This window comes from Eumetopias jubatus, unplaced genomic scaffold (assembly GCF_037043125.1).
Source record: "Eumetopias jubatus isolate StellerSeaLion01/CBP00866 unplaced genomic scaffold, mEumJub1_p1.0 scaffold_8, whole genome shotgun sequence".
Classification (NCBI taxonomy): Eukaryota; Metazoa; Chordata; class Mammalia; order Carnivora; family Otariidae; genus Eumetopias; species Eumetopias jubatus.
The window spans coordinates 4,830,191-4,851,594 of NW_028274814.1; the positions used below are offsets into that span (position 1 = coordinate 4,830,191).

A 21,404-nucleotide genomic window follows, 5' to 3' on the forward strand; every position below is an offset into this window, starting at 1 on the left:
TGTTTGTTTTGTTTTGTTTTGTTCTGGTTTTTTGGGGGGTCTTTTTGGTTGTTTGTTTTACAGAGAATTGGATATGAAATGGCCTAACTTTATTTTCCCAGTTTGTCTCTTAATGAAACTTTTTAGTGGGAAATAATATTCCAAGTTTAATATGGCTATTATCAACTGTTAGGAGAAAAGATAAGATTAATAATATTTTTATTTGTAAATCAACTGGGAAGAAATTATAGAATACATCAGCTATTTTTCAAAACTGGTACCATTTATAAATACAGTCCTATTTAGTGATTAAATTGGAAAGAAAAATCTTATGGATAGTGGGGCCAAAATACGTAATACCTGTGTGCTGGGAAAGGAATATATATTTGAGGATATAACTATTCAATATTGAAAACTATGTGGCATTGATTAGTTCTGTTGGGCTTCTAAAATATGCATTCAGATTTTGACTTAAAGATACCAGAAGATAAATCTGCTGAAGGTTTAGTTCACTGAAAATGATTTAGATTATAGAAGAACAATATTTTATTAATATAATCATTAAATAATGTAAACATATGAAATTTTTGTTCCACTTGACAAATTCTAATTGTAGCTCCTATCAGTACCTCATCATTTGAGTTATAGAAGTATCTTTTGTTGTATTGCATCTTCCTTCATAGTAGTTTCTGACTGTGTGGAGTACTGAGATCAAACACAAGACTTCTTTTGAGTGATTTGTCCCAGGTTGGGGTCCATTGAAAGAAAAGGCTTCCTGGATGACCCTATATAAGGAGCAATTTGGAACCTATACTTAACTCATAGCTAAATATTTCTATTTGTTTTTGTATTAACTCCTATACTTTCCCTGGTTGGAAGACTTATAGGTTCAACATCTTGTGGAGATTTCCTGGGTGAAAGAAAGAAAGAAAGGCAAGGGACTGAGTCATATCAAAACCTTTCAGGGTAGTTCCACAACAGTGGAAATGGGTGCTGATTGTGATCATTGTTGAGCCATTAGTTTTGTGGTATTATCTCATTTTCTGCCACCATTTGCCACTTAGGATAAAGTCGGAATGGGCAGTTTCTTGAACTTCGAATTAAATTGAATGTGGGGAGAAGGTTTGATTTGGGTACAGTGGGAATGAGGAAATAAGGCAAAATGTTTTAGAACCTCTACTTAGTAAATCCAAAATAAGTTCTGTCAGATATTAGAAACTTAGCTACTGTTTTCTGAGTACGTCTTTGGTGGTGAGCACTTTATAGATGTTATCATGAATGCAAATGCACAGGGCATGGTCTTTATTCTCAAGGAGTTTGCCCTAAATCTGGAAAGAAGCATGTACATATGATAGCTAAGTGAGACAAAATATGTACACATATACTTTTATGCATACCTGACTCTAGATAGGGTGTGGGTGAAGGGGACCATAAAAGTAGACTAGAGGAAGGACTGGGAGGGAGAAATAAGGATGAATGAAAAGAGAACAAAACATCTCCCATTTAAAATGAGTCTGGTATTCAAAATTCCAACTAAAACACATGAAGAACCCAATGCTAATATAAACATGAAAAAAATCAAGAATCAGAACATTGTACTCCAGTTGAAATTAATTTTGTTAATAACTTAAATACAGACTTTAAATATATTGTAGATGTCTGGAGTTAAATGAAGGCTTTCATTTCAAAAGGACAAGAAGGGCAACCCTCTTGGGTCCCCTTCCTCTTTGGGAGCTTTGTGCTATCACTCAGTAAACTTTGCTTTGCTGCCCACCAGAAAAATAAAATAAAAAATAAAAAGAACAAGAAATTATGAAAAATAAGAACAAATGATATCTGAATAGGTGAATATGATAAAAAATAGAAATATTTCAGATGAAAACGCTAGTCATTGCAATTAAAAAGTGTGGTCTGTAGTATAAACTATAGACAGAAGGGTAGAAAGATAACAAATACTAACATGTAGTTAAGAGAAATGGAAGATGGGTGGGAAGTTTCCTATACTCAGAAACTAGGAATTCCAGAGGAGAGAATGGATGAAAGAGGGGGAAATAATATTTAAAAATATAATTTCTAGGAATTTTCTAAAGCTGAAGGAAAGCATGAGTCTGTAACTAGAAAATATGCCTTAAATACTGACCAGGATAAATAAAAATACGTTTATATGTTGACAAGTTTTACTGGATGTGCAGAACTTCAGTATAGGGAGACAATTATAACAGCTATCAAAGGGTAAAAGACCAGATTACCTGCTGTGATAGATTACATCTTTGGATCTGTTCTTTACCCATTCCTGTATCAGCGCTCTTTGCTGTTTACCTTTGTAGAGGCCTCCCACTGTGGGTGGGAGTTTATGCTGCTGTTACCTGCATTGAGTCATATGACTTGCTTTCCCTGATGATTTGTGAGCAAATGTATCACAAAGTATAGTATTGAAATGGGCATGTGCACCAAAAAATGTAATTAAAAATTAAAAAATTTTTAAAGATTTTATTTATTTTTTTGACAGAGACACAGCAAGAGAGGGAACACAAGCAGGGGGAGTGGGAGAGGGAGAAGCAGGCCTCCTGTGGAGCAGGGAGCCCGATGTGGGGCTCAATCCCTGGACCCTGGGATCATGACCTGAGCCGAAGGCAGATGCTTCACCGACTGAGCCACCCAGGCACCCCCAAAAAATTTAATTAAAAATTAAATGAACAGAGCCTCAGAGATCTTTGGGAAAGTACAAAAGACCTAACTTTCATTTCATTGGAGTTCTAGAAGAAGAGAAAGTGTGTGAAGTTGAAAAATACTTGCAGAAACAATGTTTGAAAACATCCCAAATTTGGCAAAAGACCAACAGAAACCAAGAAGCTGAGCAACACCTAATAAACAGGATAGACCTAAAGAAATTCACATCTAGACACATAGTAGTCAGATTTCTGAGAACTAAGGACTCCCCCTTTTCTTCCCCCTAAAATAATCTTGAAAGCAGCTTGATGAAACAACACAGTACCTATAGGGTAATAATGATTTGAATGGCAGTGGGTGTCTTATCAGAAATCATGAAGCTGGAAGGAAGTGTATAACGTTTTTCAGATGCTGAAAGAAAAAACTGTAAACCCATAATTGTACATCCAACAAAAATGCCCTTCAGGAATGAAAGTAAAATAAAGACATTTTCAAATGAAAGTAAACTAAGAGGTTTATTACCAGCATCATGTTCTCAGAGAATTGCTGTAGGAAGTCTTTCACATGGAAGGGAAATGATAACTAAAGAAAACCTGAAACATCAGGAATGAAGAAAGTACAATGGAAAGGGTGAATATCTGAGGAGACTTGAGTTTTAAAAATTTATGTTTGACATTCAAAACAAAAATTGAAACATTTCTGAAGTACTCATTGTGGGTAGAGATGATACTTATACCATAAAGAGGGGAGAGTGAAGTGATGTAGTTGTTGGTAAGATTTCTACATTTCATTTGAAATCGTGAAAGGTTGATACTATTAGACTGTGATAAATTAAGCATGTGAATTGTAATCCCTACAACAAGCACTAAAAAACTAACAAAATATAGACTCAAGAAACTATAGATGAATTAAAATGTAATAGTAAAAACTTTTCAAGTAGCCCACAGGAAGGCAGGAAAGGAGAAACTCAAATGAATTACAGGATAGAAAATAAAATGGCAGACTGGAATCCTAACGTATATAATTACATTAAATATAAATGTCTAAACACACCTGTTAAAAATTTTTCAGAAATGATAAACCATGACCCAACTATTTGCTTCTACAAGAAAATCATTTCAGATGTAATGCTATATTACATCATGCTAAAGGTTATTTGTCAGATAATCTACAGTAAATTTCATACTTAATTGTGAGGTTACAGAAGCTTTCTCATTAGAATTAGGAACTAGATTTGAACTTTTTAAAATCACTGCTTTATTCAACAATAAAGTAAAAAAAAATTGAGAAGAAAGAGATACAGTTGTTTTGATTATTAGAAAAATCAAGAGAATCTACAAACTCAAAGCTCTTGAGTTGCTAGATATAAAATCAAAAAGACTACCCATCTCTTGGGGTGTGTGGGGGCTCAGTCAGTTAAAGTGTCTGCTTTCAGCTCGGGTCATGATCCCGAGGTCCTGGGATCAAGCCCTGTGTCGGGCTCACAGCTCAGCGGGGAGTCTGCTTCTCTCTCTGCCTCTCCCCTTGGCTTATGCTCTCTCTTTTTCTCTCTCTCACTCTATAGAATAAATAAATAAAATGTTAAAAAAAAACCCAAACTACCCATCTCTAGTAAAAAGTCAGGCTTGAGAGGTGACAAATAAATTTCATTACCAGCAGTAGCAACAGGAAGAGTTGTAACTAAGAATTAAGGTTTGTAAGATCTTTTTTTTTTTTTTTAGGGGCGCCTGGGTGGCTTGGTCGGTTAAGCAGCTGCCTTTGGCTCAGGTCATGATCCCAGAGTCCTGGGATCAAGCCCTGCGTCGGGCTCCCTGCTTAGCAGAGAGCCTGCTTCTCCCTTTCCCTCTGCTGGCCGCTCTGCCCACTTGTGCTATCTCTCTGTCAAATAAATAAATTAAAAAAAAAATCTTTAAAAAAAATATTTTTTTAAACATTTTATTTATTAGCAAGAGAGAGAGCTTGTGCACATGCATGACTGGGGGGAGGGGCAGAAGGAGAGAGAGAAGCAGACTCCCCGCTGAGCAAGGAGCCTGATGTGGGGCTTGATCCCAGGACCCAGAGATTATGACCCGAACCGAAGGCAGACACTTAACCGACTGAGCCACCCAGGTACTCTGGTTTGTAAGATCTTAATGAAGAAAATTTCAGAGTTGAATTGAAGGACGAAAAACCTGAGTAAATGGTGCAATATACCATTATGATTTTGGATTGGGGGGCTCAGTGTTATAACAGTGTCCACATTAATTTATAAATTCACTATATTTCCATTTTACTTTCTCCCTCTCCACCTTTTTGGGAACTAATGCTAAATTTTATTTACAAACAAAGTACCCAAAGTATTCCTGAAAATGGGAGGTGGGGCATGTGAGAGACGGGCTTCTTGCTGTGGTGATTAAGATGGGGTAGTAAGAGCACACATAGAAATAGACCAGTTGAGAAATAAACCAGAATAGAAAGCTTACATGTAGCATCACAAATCAGTGGATTAAGTATGGAGTCTGCAATAAATGTTGCTAAGATTATTGGTTATTCATGTGAAAAATGAAGTGTAGATCTTTTTTTTTAAAAGATTTTATTTATTTGACAGCTAGAGAGGAAACACAAGCAGGGGGAGTGGGAGAGGGAGAAGCAGGCTCCCGGCTGAACAAGGAGCCCGATGTGGGGCTTGATCCCAGGACCCATTCATGACCTGAGCCAAAGGCAGATGCTTTTTTTTTTTTTTAAGATTTTGTTTATTTATTCGAGAGAGAGAGAATGAGAGATAGAGAGCACAAGAGGGAAGAGGGTCAGAGGGAGAAGCAGGCTCCCAAGGAGCAGGGAGCCCGATGCGGGACTCGATCCCCGGACTCCAGGATCATGACCTGAGCCGAAGGCAGTCGCTTAACCGACTGAGCCACCCAGGTGCCCCTGAAGTGTAGATCTTGACCTCACTTCACACTTAATGATTAATTCCAGGTAGATCAGAGATGTAAATGTAATAAACTGTAAAGGCTACAGAAGGATATATAAAAATATCTTTGACTTCAGAGTGGGAAGGATTTCTTAAAACTATAATAAGGAAAAACTATAAAAGGAAAGATTGACAGATGTGATTACATCAAATTAAACAAAAATACTTTCTAATATAAAAAGTACCATACACAAAGGGGAAAAGCTGAGCTACAGACTAGGAGAAGGTATGTTCAACTCATGTAGCTTACAAAAATGCTTTGAAGCCAAAATACATCAAGAGCTTCCTGGTCCTTTCTTTCTGTAAGAGTAAAAGAAAGCCCAGTTGAAATTGGGCAAAATACATGACTAAGCAATACCAGAAGAAGAAATACATGAAATAAATATGTGAAAAGGTGTCCAAATTTACAGGTAATCAGAAAATGTAAATTAAAACAAGCTAACATTTCACTTCTCACATTTTTTTTAATGTGTGTATGTACTTAACCTTTATTTTATATACACCAATGCATATAAATTCAATAGTACCAAGTAAGGTTGTGCAAACCAATCTGTTCTGCTGGTAGAAGTGTAAATTAGTATTACCACTTTAGACATGTCCATTTATAGCAAAACGGTTAAATTGTATCTACATACAATGTAATGTATATAGCAGTGAAAATATAAGCTAGAACTGCGTACTCACCAGCACGGATATGTTTTGTAAAATAACATATTGAATGCAAAAAGCAAGTTGAAGAATGATGCATGTGGTAGGACTCCATTTATATAAATTTTAAAACTCCACAAGTACGTGTATTTATAGATAACTAAGTGTGTATTAAAGTGTGATGACAGTGATGACCACTGAGTTCTGTGGTGCTACTGGGGAAAAGAAGGAGAGGAATGGAATCTGGAAGATATATTCAGAGGGTGTCTAATAGGTCTATATTTTCTTTCTTTCTTTCTTTTTTTAAAGGTACCTAAAGCAATTGTTTTATATTAGATATGCTAAAACTCGATGGTGGATTTTTATTATAGTTCTTATTCTATTGTATATGTTTGAAATAATTCAAATAAAAATTCATCTAAAATTCTTAAAAAGTATTTTTAAAAGGAATAGAGAAGTTTGGTTTTTTGGAGAAAAGTTTTAAACTTAGCCATCTTGTTAACTAGACTATATTTTATATCTCACATTTTATTTAAACTTTGTTTTTGTGAACATACTGTTGCCTGGTAAAACTACCAGCACATTTATCATTGTGATTATTGCCCAGTTTAGTTTCACATTATTTTTATTGCCACACAGAAAGGATTTCTAAACAATTGTAGTAATTACAAAGCTCATAAGCTAAGGTAGTTGTATCTATTAAAGTTCATACACGTGCATTTACACAATTATACATTTTAATTATTGCTAATGACGATTCTGTTGAAAATATAGCTCTGTTTAGGTCTCTTTTCACTTAGAGATTTCTGGCACAGAATTTTTTGGGGGATAGCCTTTAAGTTTCATCTTTGTTCATCCTAGAAATGATCCCTTTGTGAACTTCTGTGATGAATTTTTAGATTGCTATTTGTTAAGCAGCAGTAATTTAAAAGCAAATGCCATATGTGATTGCCTTGCTTTGGCAAATTTTAATGTGAAGAAGTAACAGGTTTGGGAGATAGTTTGGTGGGGGTGTGTGTGTAGGCTCATTTTGGGGAGTAAAGAAATGGCATAGTGTGGAGAAAGATGTTGGAACATTTTTTTTTTTAATATTAAAAACATTCTTACAATTTTACTGAAATTCTAATGAATCATTAAAATTTTAAGATTTACTGGGCTTTTTAGGGGTGGGAGAAGTAGATAGGTATTAGGTATCCTTTGCTTTCAGGAGAAGAATATAGCCTCTAATTTTCTTTTGTTATTTACTTATGTATAATTTATTAAAATTGGCTGTATAAAACAGCATAACTCTTAAACCTGACATTTCTGAAATGTTTATGCTTGGTGATCTACTTGACATTTCAAACACATGATTTAATACCTTATTGATAATGTGTTCTTAATTTTAGATGTTATTTGGGGGGGCAGTTATTATCTATTCTTTGTACACAACTGATAAAGTCAGAATTGGTCTTTCAGACTGGAACTATCTCTGCCTTGTGACCTGATTATGTTTTACAACTTCAGAGAAACAAATAATAGTATGTTCGGCCTATAAATGAAAGCAAAAACAAACAACCCTTTAAATGTGAAGATACTGTTGTGTATGTAATCATCATTTTTAAAACCTAAACCAAAAATTGGACTCATGGATTTTCAAGGTAGAAGGAACCTTAAAAAAATAGTTTGTCCTATGACCTCATTTTATAAATTATGATAACTAATATTTTATTGAGAACCCCACTGTTAGGGCAATATTTGGCCTTTTTTATACTGCTTAATTTTTATAACACGTCTGTGAATGAGATGATATTTCTGTTATGTCTATTTTACGGTTGATGAAACTGAGACATAGGGAGACTAAATGTTTTGCCAAAGTAACGGTAACTTGGTCTCTCCAACACTGAAATCTTTGATCATCTCAGTTGGGCCACAGTGTGGTCAAGGATGAGAAAACAGGCCAGAAAAATTCCTGTGATGAACTTTGCTGAACATCAAATGTCATGTTTAGATTCTACTTTTGTTTCTATTATTTATGAGTTTGTTTTTTGTTTTTTTAGTATAATGCTTCATCCCAGCAGCAAAGAGAAATAATTAAAAGTAGGAGCCTGGACAGGCGGCTGCAAGAACCAATTGTATTAACAAAGTGGAGACATAGCACCATTGTGTTGGACACCAATGACAAGGTAGGACTTTTTGAGATAATCTGTTGAGAATATTGAACGTTCTTTTTATTCTTTATACTTTTATTTTTTCCTTAGCTGCATCTCATACTTTGTTTGGTAACTATTGTTTTATTGTGTATAGTGTCAATTTGTCCTGGAATGGGTTTTGGTTTTGTAGTTTATTGATTTTTGCGCAGTGGACTGACTCATCTGTGGCTTAATAATGTATGTATTTGAGCCTAGGAGGTGGTAGATATTTCTGATAACCCTGTTAGCAAAACCCAGTCATATATCTGTTATTGTTTGTCTTCAGTCTCTGGGAGGTTTTAATAGTAAAGACATTTAATTAATTTCTTCATATTGTGGGAGAATTGGAATCCCACGCTTCTGTTTCCCTAATTGTTTTCTGCACAAAGGACTTCTTTTACTAATCTGAGAAGTAATGTTCTCTGTTTCAAATAAGGGATAAATTTTGATGCAAACATCAGAATGGAAAACCCATAAAGTTTTTACTTTTCATGTGACTTTTCTTTTTATGTTGTAGCTTCATTTTGGGGATGGAATAGGAAATTCGTATGAATTTGTAGAACATTAGCCATACTAATGTAAAAATGTGAGGGTGGTGGTAACACTCTAAAAATCTTATTTTAAAAGGTATTTGTCACTGGGGACTCTTTTTTTGTTTTACCAAAGTCTTTTTACCAAAAGACTTCTCTTTTGGCATAATTAACAGGTTTCTTGCATTTTCGGGTGTGTTAGTGGAAACAGAATGAATTTTCTTAAGGCATAGTTATGTTTGGGTACTCACTTGTAAATTCCTTTATAAATTATCTCAATCAGTCCAAACAAGTTTGTTTTTTAGTGACTGTAATGTTGGTTTTCATGAAATTAAATGGAAGACGTTTTGTGCAGCTGTAGAAACAGTCTTCACACATTGTGTATAAGATAGACTAATAGAACAACAATGAAAGTAGTAGACCAGTTTGTAATTTATATTTTGTAAGGGTAGTATGTGATTTGAATGTAGAGGCCATATCAAAGGAAAGACATTCTGGAATCTGCTATTAGAGAATACTTGAAAATATTTTAGCATTGAGAATAACATGAGATTTTAATAGAAAATTCATTTAACTCCAGGAACCAGATTACAATTCAGTGTACACAGCAGGCTTGTAAATGTTGTCATATATAATGCTCTAATGCAAAAGCCATTGTTGAACCAACTCCACTGCCTCTTCGTTTTAGAACAAAAGGGATGATTATTTTGCTGATACAGACTTACAGTTTCTTACTCTTTTAAAATCTTTTTTGAGATTTATTTTCAGTCTGTTATTAGAATAACTTGCTTGAAGTTCTCATGACATTTCTTTTTATAATCTGAGTGTTCCAGAGTTGTGAGAGCATGATTTTCTTGAGACCAGAGATTTACTTATTTTTGATGGAAATATTTTGTTTTTTTTTCCCTGCACCTTAACCTTTAAAAATGGAATCCTAGATAAAGTAAACCTTTCTGTTTATTATCACCACCTACTATATATGTTTTTAAGATTTGAGGTTATGGGGCACCTGGGTGGCTCAGTCGTTAAGCGTCCGCCTTCGGCTCAGGTCATGATCCCAGGGTTCTGGGATCGAGCCCCACATCGGGCTCCCTGCTCTGCGGGAAGCCTGCTTCTCCCTCTCCCACTCCCCCTGCTTGTGTTCCCTCTCTCGCTGTGTCTCTCTCTGTCAAATAAATAAATAAAATTTTTTAAAAAAAAAAAGAAAAGATTTGAGGTTATGAAAGAGGGACTGTCAAATAAAATCTTTAAAAAAAAAAGAAAAGATTTGAGGTTATGAAAGAGCTATAAAACTAGCTGACCGATGTATGATGAGGGTTAAAGAGTGTGTAACTTGAAATGTGATAAACCTAATACTATGTAGCAAATATTGTTCTGATGATATAAGTCCTAATTCAGTTGTCAGACAACACTGGAGGAGGTAGATGTGTATGTCTGTGTATGTGTGTATATGTGTGGGTGCATCTGTTTCTGCCTATGTATGGTTTTTATTAAAATCTGCTAGTTGTAGGCATTTAAGATACATTTAGATATGCACATACACTTATAAATATACATAAATATGTGTGAAATCTTTGTTATAGAAATTATAATTGTTGTACTTATATTTTTCCTCCATTTGCTGTGGTTTTTATTTCTGTAGGACTGATAATCCCATGAAAAATAAATTGTGATTACCATTCACTTATTTTCTACTTTGTGGGTCATCAAATCTTTCTTTCATCTTTTTTCCAAGCTTTTAATATTAGACACTCCTAGAACTCAAGAAATTGAAAAGTGAAACATCTGAAGTGGTCAGAAAAATAATACTTAAATGAGGCTATACTGGATTTGGATATTATGTATAATTTTTTTTTGTAAAGGTATAATTTGATATGATTTTAATGTTTTCTTCACTAGTAGTATAGGCCTTGGATGTTTGATTTGTAAGGTTGTCCCTTCAAGGATTTTCCCTGCTTTCACTGCTATCTAGTTTTTGTGTTTACAAATTTTATATGGTATAAACCTGAAGACTTTTTTCTAAGTGAATGGATATGGTGTTAATGGTTTGTGTATTGTGATTTAATATGAATACTCAGATTTGTTAACGGTACCTTGTCCAGTTTCATAAGCATGGTAAAGTAGATTGTTAGAGATGTGGAGATGAATGTGCAAAGACATTATTTGGTTTCTAAGAAAATTAATAATCGGTGTTGGCATATGATTTTTCTCATTTTCTTTTCCTGAGATTATTCAAAGCATTTAGGGGAATGGAAAAGATTTAAATGGAGCTTGGCTGTTGGTACCAAAAATGTGTTTTTTCAGTCTTGTCCTCTATGAAGAGTCTTACAAACATCTGTGGTAGAAATCACATAGTGTGTTTTAATATTGACAAAGCCGAATTGCTTTTAAAATACACATTGTTGATTTGCTCCTATGATATATTTTTGTAGGCTTAAACTTAAAACATTTTTTTTTTCTGGTGAGTTATTAATCTTTTAAAGTTTCTTCTTTGCATTTAAAAAAATCTCACTTTTTTCTAATAATTGGAAGGTTATCTGTAAATTACTGTAAATATTAATGCAATTAAATGAAGTTCTCATTCTGGCAGTTGCCACATCACTCCTGTGACTATTGGCTTGCATATTCAGACCGACTGCAACAAGAGCCAGTTCAAATGGTGACTGTTACATTGTTATCACTCAGTGTTTAGATTTTACCTATTTTAAAAGTGGTCAGTTCAGGCTGATACAACATCATGGTTTTAAGGCAACGTGCATCATTTCTTTTTATTAATTCCGTATGCACTATTTAAACTATAATCAGCATAAAATATGCCATATTTCATAAACTTTCAGGCAACTCTAGTTTGCAAATCAGTGTCATATTAGTTTCAGAGCTGAATGTAGAAAGGAAATAACTAGGAAAAGATTTTTTGAGCTTCCCTTATTAAGCTCTCCCACCGTGAATAGAGGGAGAAATGTAATGATATAAAATAGAGTAACATTTTTCATTACTTATTTCTTGTAGGAATCTCCAACTGCCTCAAAACCCTGCTTTCCTGAAAATGAATCTTCTCCCTCTTCACCAAAGCACCAAGATACAGTTAGTATGATAGCCTATAGTATAATATAGTCCAGTTATTTCAATCAGTTTCAATAAATTAATTTTCTCTAAATGTAATGTTTAAATATTTCCTGGGCTTCTCTTAACTTTCATTGGTTTTTCAGATACTAATCACCATTAAAATAGGTTTAAATTAAGAATTTAATCAGTTTTAGAGACTTAAAAGCCCCTTTTAATGCAAAATAGGGTATCTTCATGATTAATTTATATACCATATTTGTAAGTGATAAATTCATATTTGGTTTTTAAAAAATAAAAATCCCTGGAAAATGCTATCAAGTTATACTTTAATCTTTTTTCCTCAGGCCGGCAGTCCAAAGGTAAGCAGTTTCCCTCCTTCTTAATGAGGACAGGCGTTCTATGCTTAAAATACAATGCCCAGTCTATGCCGGATGAATATTAGAGATCTGTAACTCAACTGTAAGTTTGCCCTAAACTGAAAACCTCCAGTTGACTTCTCCTCAGAGACCTGGTTTAACTTGGATGAAAGTTTACTTGATCTGTGTCTTTGTAGTCCCTCTTGTCTTTCCCAAAGTTGGCTGATTCTGCTATAACCCCTCAGTGGCTTTCCTTTTCTTTCAGGATGAAGGCCAAAATTTTTAATGAGGACTATAAGACTGAGCATGCGCTGGCTCTTGACTGCCTCTCCAGCCTCGCCTCAGACTTCTTGGGTCCTCTTCTTCCCTCCTTGCTTCTTTTCCTCCAGCCGCACTGTACATCTTTCCTCAAAAGAGCCTGCTTTTCAGCTCAAGGTCCTGGTACATGTCATTCCTCGCCCACTGAACCATTTCTCTCCCACATCTTTGCCTGTTAATGTCTGTTCATTCATTAGAGGGCTCAGTGCAGATTTTGCTTCCTCAGAGAATTTTATTCGAATCTTCTAGATTTGGTCAGGTTTCTCTGTAATACTCTTTGTAGCATATAATTATATGTTACTTGATTATATTAAATAGAATAACACTTTTCATTTTTTATTTCTTGTCGAAACCTCAAACCCTCTATTTGTGTCCGTCTTCCCTACTAGACAAAGAAAAGCTTCATTAGAGCAGGAATAATCTCAGTAACTACTGTGTACCATATACTAGCTGTTCAGTAAATATTTATTGAATGAGTAAATGAAACTTCTAAAGCTTTTTAAAAGACAAACTTTTACTGTTACTTCCTTATTTTATAAAACTGTAATAGACTTATTTATGGGATATTTCTGATCTTTTTAGAGGCAAAGGTTTCCACAGATGTCATTTTATTTTTCTAACTTTCTTTCCATTCCCTGACTGAATCAGATCTTTTATGGTTCATATCACATGTTTTACACATTTCCTTCTGACATTGCTCAGGTGGTTCCCCCTGCCTACAGTGGTCCTTGGCTTTTGTACACTTAAAGTTAGAAAAAAAAATTTTTTTTAAAGATTTTAATTATTTGACAGAGCACAGTCGGGGGAAGGGGCAGAAGGAGAGGGAGAAGCAGGCTCTCCACTGAGCAGAGAGCCTGACGTGGGGCTCCATCCCAGGACCCTGAGATCATGACCTGAGCTGAAGGCAAGACACTTGACTGACTGAGGCACCCCTGTGCCCCAAAGTTAGAAAAGTTTTTAAGACTGACTCTTTAAGAGGCCTTGCCAGACTAACCTTAGCATAATAATGATCTCTTCGTCTTTTCCTCGATTTCCAAGTCACTTGTCAAATAGTGTAAATGTTACCTCATGGACCCCCCCTCATCTCCCTACTAAGGTTTTAAAGTCCTACTAAAGGATGGATAGTGACTACTTTCCTCTTTTTTGTCTTTTGCATTATTTAACACTGTCCTGGGTACATTAACATTAAAGATGAAAGTGACCATGATTTTAGTGGTGGTGTCAAGAATTATTGTATGAATCTAAGGTGTTGTTACTACAGTGCATCTAGAAAAAAGCAGAAACCCTTTCTAACTTATTTTAAATATAGGTAATACGTAATTGCCAAGGAGACCTTTTATAAATTATTTACATTTTGGTAAAAAGGAATCTTTAGGTTAGCCTAGAAACATGAATTTGCAGATGTTCCACATGGAGTTAAAAGGTCGATTTGCAAATTATTTCCTAAACCATTTACCCCTTTTCTCAAATTTGACAGCAACTAGACCATCCTGGATTCACGATACCCCCTGCTGGCCACCACAGGGAACTGCCTCACCATTATTTTTCTTCATTGTTCTGTCTTAGAGTGAAAGATGAAATAGCTTTGTTCATTCTACCTGAGTCCATTCTTTTTTTCCCATGAAAATACAACTCTGCTTTCGTGCTCCAGAGGGCACCTCTTCCATGCTGTCTTGCCCCTCCTCACTGAGGCTTTTTCCCTCCTTGACTTTTCCCTCTCTTGGCCCTTCACTCCCTCCTCTCAACTTGTGCTGTTTCCATTGAGTCTCACCTGTTTTTTTCACTCTTACCCAGTTAATACGAGCAGCTATCTTTTCCCTCTTTGTGAGTTAAAATCCTAAGCCTTAGTGGTAAGAAAAAGGAAGCTACAAATTTAGGAATGAAAATAGTGTAATCAGTGTTAGCTCTCTGATGTCATTTTTAAATCTCTGCAAATTGCCCATCCACCTCTTTAGTCTCTTTTTTGTTTTTATAAAAAGCTTGTAATTTATATACTGTGTGATTTGCTCACTTAAGTGTACAGTTAAGTGGTTGTTAGTATGTTCAGAAATGTGCAGCCGTCATCACAGTCAATTTTAGAATATTTTCATCGCCTCGGGAAGAAACCACATTCTATTTAGTATCACCTGTCTAACCTCCACGTCTCACCAAGCCCTGAACAACCAGGAATCTACTTTCTGTCTCACTGGATTTGCCTATTCTGGACATTTCATAAGAATAGACTCCTATAATATGTGGTCTTTTTTGGCAGACTTTGTTCATTTAGTACAATGTTTTCATGGAAGCTTTTCTAATTAAACCAGATTTAAAATTCCATCCCTTAATACAGATTTTAAACATGTTCATTTTTTTCTTGTTTCATTTCCAATTTTCAGATGCATTATTGTTATTTTTCATGGCCCCTTCAAATCCTTTTTTGAAATACCCAGCACATACTTTTTAAAAAGATCAATGTTCTCCTTCTGTACAGTATGAGTACAGTGTGGATCAAATAGGATTTTTTGGACTGATCTGAGAACCCAGTCTCTGTTTGTCCCAGTGTATCTATGACAGATGTGCATTTTATTTTATTTTTTAAAGTTTTTATTTAAATTCCAGTTAACATACAGTATGATATTAGTTTCAGGTGTACAATATAGTGATTCAACACTTCCATACAACACCTCGTGCTCATCACAACAAGTGCACCCCTTAATCCCCATCACCTATTTCACCCATCCACTCACCCACCTCCCCTCTGGTAACCCTCAGTTCGTTCTCTATAGTTAAGAGTCTGTTCCTTGGTCTCTTTATTTTGTTAAACGCCACATATGAGTGAAATCATATGGTATTTGTCTTTCTCCGACTTATTTTGCTTATTAGTATAATACTCTCTAGCTCCATCCATGTCATTGCAAATGGCAAGATTTCATTCTTTTTTTATGGCTGAGTAATACTCCAGATAAATGTGCATTTTGAAGTTTCCAGTCACTGAATACTGAGTAAAATTTAAGAATATATAATTTGGAAACTTGAGTTTTTGACCCTGTATTTACAATTATGGTATTAAAATGCATTGGAGAGAAAAAAAATGCATTGGAGAAAAGAATGTTTTAACACTTTCTTTAGCAAAAGTATTATGGACATATTTGTTAATGTTTTTTTCATTGAATAGAACTGTTCTAAAGCCTTTTTAAAAAACATTTAAACATCTAATTTTTTAAAACACTAGTTCTTTAAAATATATATATTTTTTTTTTTTTAGAGAATTTTTTTTTTTTTAAAGATTTTATTTATTCATGAAAGAGAGAGAGAGAGAGAGAGGCAGAGGGAGAAGCAGGCTCCCAAGGAGCAGGGAGCCTGATGCGGGACTCAATCCCAGGACCCTGGGATCATGACCTGAGCCGAAGGCAGACGCTTAACCATCTGAGCCACCCAGGCGCCCTATATATATATATATATATTTTTAAAGATTTTATTTATTTATTTGACAGAGACACAGCGAGAGAGGGAACACAAGCAGGGGCAGAGTGAGAGGGAGAAACAGGCTTCCCACGAGCAGGGAGCCTGATGTGGGGCTCGATCCCAGGACCCCGGGATCATGACCTGAGCTGAAGGCAGACGCTTAATGACTGAGCCACCCAGGCGCCCCTAAAATATATTAAAAAAATTTTTTTGGGGGGGTGGGGGCAGAAGGAGAGAGAGAATCTTAAGCAGGCTCCATGCTGAGCACAGAGCCCAAAACAGGGCTTAATCTCATGACCCTGAGATCATGGCCTGAACCTAAATCAAGAGTCAGATGCTTAACCAACTGAGCCAGCTGGGTTCCCCTAAAATATTTTTTTTTATTGAGGTGAAATTCATATAACAGAAAATTAGCCATTAACCATTTTAAAGTATACATTTAAATGGCATATAGTATATTTACAGAGTGTGCAGTGATCACTTCTACCTGGCTTCAGGACATTTTCATTACCTGAAAGGGCAACCCATTCCCATTAAGCATTCACCCCACATTTCCCCATCACCTTTTCCTCTCCCCTGGCAACCACTAGTTTGTCTTCTCTCCTTGTCAACTTACCTGTTCTGGAAGTTGCATCACCTGGTTCTTCAACCACTATATCACTGTGCAAAGCTACTCTGTATTAAAAAAAATACTTATTGCATGATTAACTGAAGATAAGGATTTTGATGGGTTGTATTGATTTTGGTATATGATAATTGTTAGCCAAATTGGGAAATTCCTGTTTACCAAATAAATGCAACATTGATTAGAAATTGTGGACCCTGCAGGGGCACCTGGGTGGCTCTGTTGGTTAAGCGGCCGACTCTTGATCTCAGCTCAGGTCTTGATCTCTCAGGGTCTTGAGTTCAAGCCTTACATTGGGCTCCATGCTGGGCATGGAGCCTACTTAAAAAAAAAAAAAAATTCTGGAGCCTGCAAAGTGATTATGAGCCTGTGGAAATTTTCCCAGATTACTAAAGAGAACTAACATTTTATTGTTTTCTTACCCTATTAGGATAGGGTAATCTAAGTACAGTCATTTTGATTAAATTTTAACCATATTTTGCTAGTCCTTACTAAAACATTTCTGCTTATTTTCAGTATGAAGTTTCCTTTGGAATATCAAATCTATTTAGACTAAGAAATATTCGTGTGTAAATGTGGGCATTTTTTGCAGGATTTAACAGGATATTTTTATGGAGTTTTTTTAGTAAGCAACACAAAAACATTGGTTGTTTTGAATCATATTAAGTAGCGAAAGTACACCAAAAAGTATGTCCATCAAAAACTAATGATGTATTGTATGGTGACTAACATAACATAATAAAATAAAATTAAAAAAAATACGTTCAAAATCTAAATTTTTTCCCCAAACCTCTCACCTGTGTAGTCAAACCTCTATTATTCATCTGCCTCTTTAGCACTTTTATATCAAACTCAGAAACTTCAGTGTTTAAAAGTTAAAGCTTGATTTTCTCCATCACTGGCATTCTTTTATATTCCTTTCTTGGAATAGCACTGCTAATATGTTGGTTAATTACTTCAACAGATATGTATTGTATCACACATCAACTACATGCTGTAGACACTTGTCATACATTGATGAACACAGCAGATATGGTCCCAGTGTACAGCCCAATAAAATAGACCGTAAATAAAAGATGTAATTGTACTTTGCATTAAATGCAATGAAGGGACCAAACTGGGGGCAGTGGTAAATAATGGGAGGTGTAGAGGAGCTCCTACTTAAGAGTCGTGTGGGAAAGCTTCTCTAAAAAAGTGTCATTAAAACTGAGATACCACCATCTATCCAGTTGTTCAAGCTTGGGAGTTTTCCTCAGATCTGCCCTCTTTCCCTCCTATCCAGTCCCTGTCAATTCTGTCTTCTGAATCTCTCAAATTTGGCTCCTCATCGCTTGCTCACATGCACTGCCCTAGCTCAGGCCTTCACCATCTCCTGTGGTAATTACTAGAATGTATTCTGGTTGGTTCCCTGTCTTGCCACCCTTTCTTAGTTCATACTTTACACTGCTTCATTTCTTTGCTACTTCACCTCACCCATTACTTTGAGGGAACTTAAAGGCCCTCAGATATGATATGCTCTCTTTCACTTCTGTACCTTTATACTTTGTTTTCATCGCCTACTGTCACCATCTAGCTAACCCCAATTCCTTAGCTCAAGAGTCTCCAGGAAGCCTTCTCTTCACTCCCTCTCTCTTTCAGGTGAAGTTAGATACACCTTTCTCATAACACTTAGCCAAGTATTTTTGTATTTGTACATTTTGGATGTGGCAAATTTTGTTCTTATTTTATGTTCAAATTAGAGTGTTTAATACTTAGAGCATTAGTACTGGAGTCTTGATGCCTGTGAGAATTGCATGAGTGTCCTGGACCCTTAAACAATGTATATACTGTCCACGCACAATTTTATACCAGTTTCGGTCCATCCATTGCCTCAGGTAAGAATCCCTGATTTAGAACGTCTCACTCAACCTTAAGCTTATGTGGTCTGTCACTTCCATTTTTCTTCGGTATTTCTCTCATGCCTCTGCTCTTTTGTCCTGTTCAGTTCCAGCTTTGGCATTTTTTTATAGGCTTGATTCCCACTCCTGCTCTTCTGACTCCTGTGCTCCCTAGCTCACATAAGCAGTGCCATCCTCTCAGATTAATGTTGTACTTAGTTCCTGTATCTTTGAAAGTTTTTTTTCCTTCCTGCTTCTGATAGTAAATTGGGAATGTTTTTACTTGATATCTTGTGCATACTTGTAACTGTGTGATTGATGTTTTTGTTAAGAGGCAACAGCTCTTAGAAGTATCAGACTTGCATATCTAAGGAGATCTAACCTATGCTTCATGAAAAAATTACAATAAAACGTCATGTGACTGTTTCCCAAGTTCCCAGTGTACCACGAATTAACATTAATACTTTATCAGCTTCGCTTATAGGTGAGAGTTTTTATCAGGCTAGGCAAAACTTTCAAACATTATTTTTTAAACATTATGTCCCATACAAGAAAGACTTATCTTTTTCTCAAGGAAGTACATTGAGAAAATAGCCGAGGTATGGATTAAATAGAAATAAATTCTGAATTGGGAATATTTTTTCTGTGTGCCGCCTCTATGTATGTTTCAGTTGAAGTACATTTGCTCTGTCATGTATATACAGTGCTTACTAATATTGATGATTGCTGTAGATACCAACTCATTTTGATTACATTTAGTTGAATATTGGAAGCTAAAGCAGTGGGGAAGTGTTTCCTTTCTTCTACCTGGAGGAATTTTAAGATGACCGTTAACCTCAGCAAAGTGGCTCTTGCTTTCCTGGGGTTTGGTGATAAAGCTGGGTCACTATTTTTGACATCAGCCAACTAGTGTATCTGGTTTGTCCAGAGCCCCAGTTTACCATCTGATAATATATGTCATGAAGCTCATACTGAATTTTTTAATGCCACCTTACGGCCAGTTCTATGTATAATAACATTTACTTTGAGTAATTTATTAATGCAGTTACTGCATTTGTTCTATCTAGTTATTTTTACATTTGACAAAGCAGGTTAGTATCTTAGATAATTTTCAGACTGTATTGCTGTAAAATAACAGCAAAGTAAATAATTGCTTTTTGTGGTATTTATCATTATAGCATTATATTACTTTCTTTGAACAGGAAGTCATAAATCATTTTTCCAGTGCTGACTAGTGGTGTGGAAATCTGATTTGATAGCAAAGTACCTTATGGTTGCCAGGACTTGAGAAGAGGAAAAGTTTAATTGTAAAGTTACTGAAAATAACTATACAGAAGTATTAGGAAATTGTATTCCCTAATATACTTTAGAACTAAGCATATTACATACTGACTAATCTTTTTTTTAAGCTAATTTTTAGAGTACCAGATCATTTTGATTCATTCATATGTAAGAATTTGGACCTCATTGTCTATGTGAATGATGTATAAACAGTATTACTCTGTTCCATAGGGTCAAGAAAAATATGGATTACTAAATGTAACAAAAATTACTGAAAATGGGAAAAAGGTTCGGTAAGTACAAAACCATTAATGTTCTGACATGTTTTATTTGATCGAAATAAGTAAAAGCTATGAGTACAGTTACATTCTAGTGGAAATGATTAAAAGGTTCATAAGAATTTCAGATGTATTTTCTAATATGTATGTAGAATTGTCATGAAATGTATGAAAATCTTCCTTTGTCTTGACATATTTTTTAAGGTTATATTAAATTCAGGGGTGATAAAGCATAGGATTCTGAGCAACCGTTACCTTTATTTGAAAAAAATTTTCCAGGGGTGCCTATGTGGCTCAGTCGGTTGGGCGTCTACCTTTGGCTCAGGTCATGATCCCAGCATCCTGGGGTCAAGTCCCACATTGGTCTCCCTGCTCAATGGGGAGCCTTCTTCTCCCTCTGCCCCTCCCCCTGCTTGTGCTCTCTCTCTCTCTCTCTCTCAAATAAATAAATAAAATCTTTAAAATAAATTTTTTTTCAGTAAGCAGTAAGTGCACATGATAAAAGTGTTTAGCCAAAAGTCAATTACCCAGCCATGATTTCCATTCCCCAGAGGCAGCTAGTTAAGTGAATGAGATGTAGTGTTTTCCTTCAGAGATAGAAGATATATATATTTCTATATGCATAGTAATTTTTTTAATGTATATATTTTAAAGATTTTATTTATTTGAGAGAGAATGAGTGTGAGTGTGCACATTGGAAGGAAGGGCAGACGGGGAGGGAGAGAGAATCTTGAGCAGATTCTGAGCTGAGTGCCAATCCCAATGCAGGGCTGGCTCTCACAACCCTGAGATGATGACCTGAGCCAAAACCAAGAGACCGATGCTCAAGTGACTGAGCCACCTGGGTGCCCCTGCATAGGTTAATTTTTTAAACACAGTCTTTGAGCAGTTTATTTTGTAGATGGTTCTGTTTTGTTGCATGTGAAGCCACCACATTGTTTTTAACTGTCCTTGGTTATATATTGTGTGGCTGTATCCTGGTTTATTTAGCCATATGGTGGGTAAATATGCCTGTCTATTGCTAGACATTTAGAATGTTTACATTGTTTAGCTGTTGCAAACAGTATTACACTTACATCACATCTTACATAGTTCATTTTGCAAATATGTAAATCCCTGTGGAATAGATTCTACAAAAGTGGAATGGCTAAGCTATGTGCACTAGTCATTTTGATAGTGTTCCATATTACGCTCTAAGGCACTGAAGCAGT

At 35.5% G+C, this 21,404-nt stretch overlaps 1 protein-coding gene across 6 annotated transcripts in view; it reads left to right on the top strand.

Moving 5' to 3' along the window:
- Positions 1-21,404, top strand: part of ARHGAP12 (Rho GTPase activating protein 12) — a 115,091-nt gene that overhangs the window by 69,241 nt on the left and 24,446 nt on the right. For 2 of the 6 annotated variants that reach the window (XM_028120876.2, XM_028120879.2), the window contains 4 exons: positions 8,287-8,412; positions 11,958-12,032; positions 12,359-12,373; positions 20,147-20,208. In XM_028120876.2, the coding sequence (XP_027976677.1) occupies positions 8,287-8,412; positions 11,958-12,032; positions 12,359-12,373; positions 20,147-20,208 (278 nt within the window). The remainder of the gene's footprint in view (positions 1-8,286; positions 8,413-11,957; positions 12,033-12,358; positions 12,374-20,146; positions 20,209-21,404) is intronic. The other 4 variants (XM_028120877.2, XM_028120880.1, XM_028120878.2 and 1 more) reach the window with 2 other exon arrangements.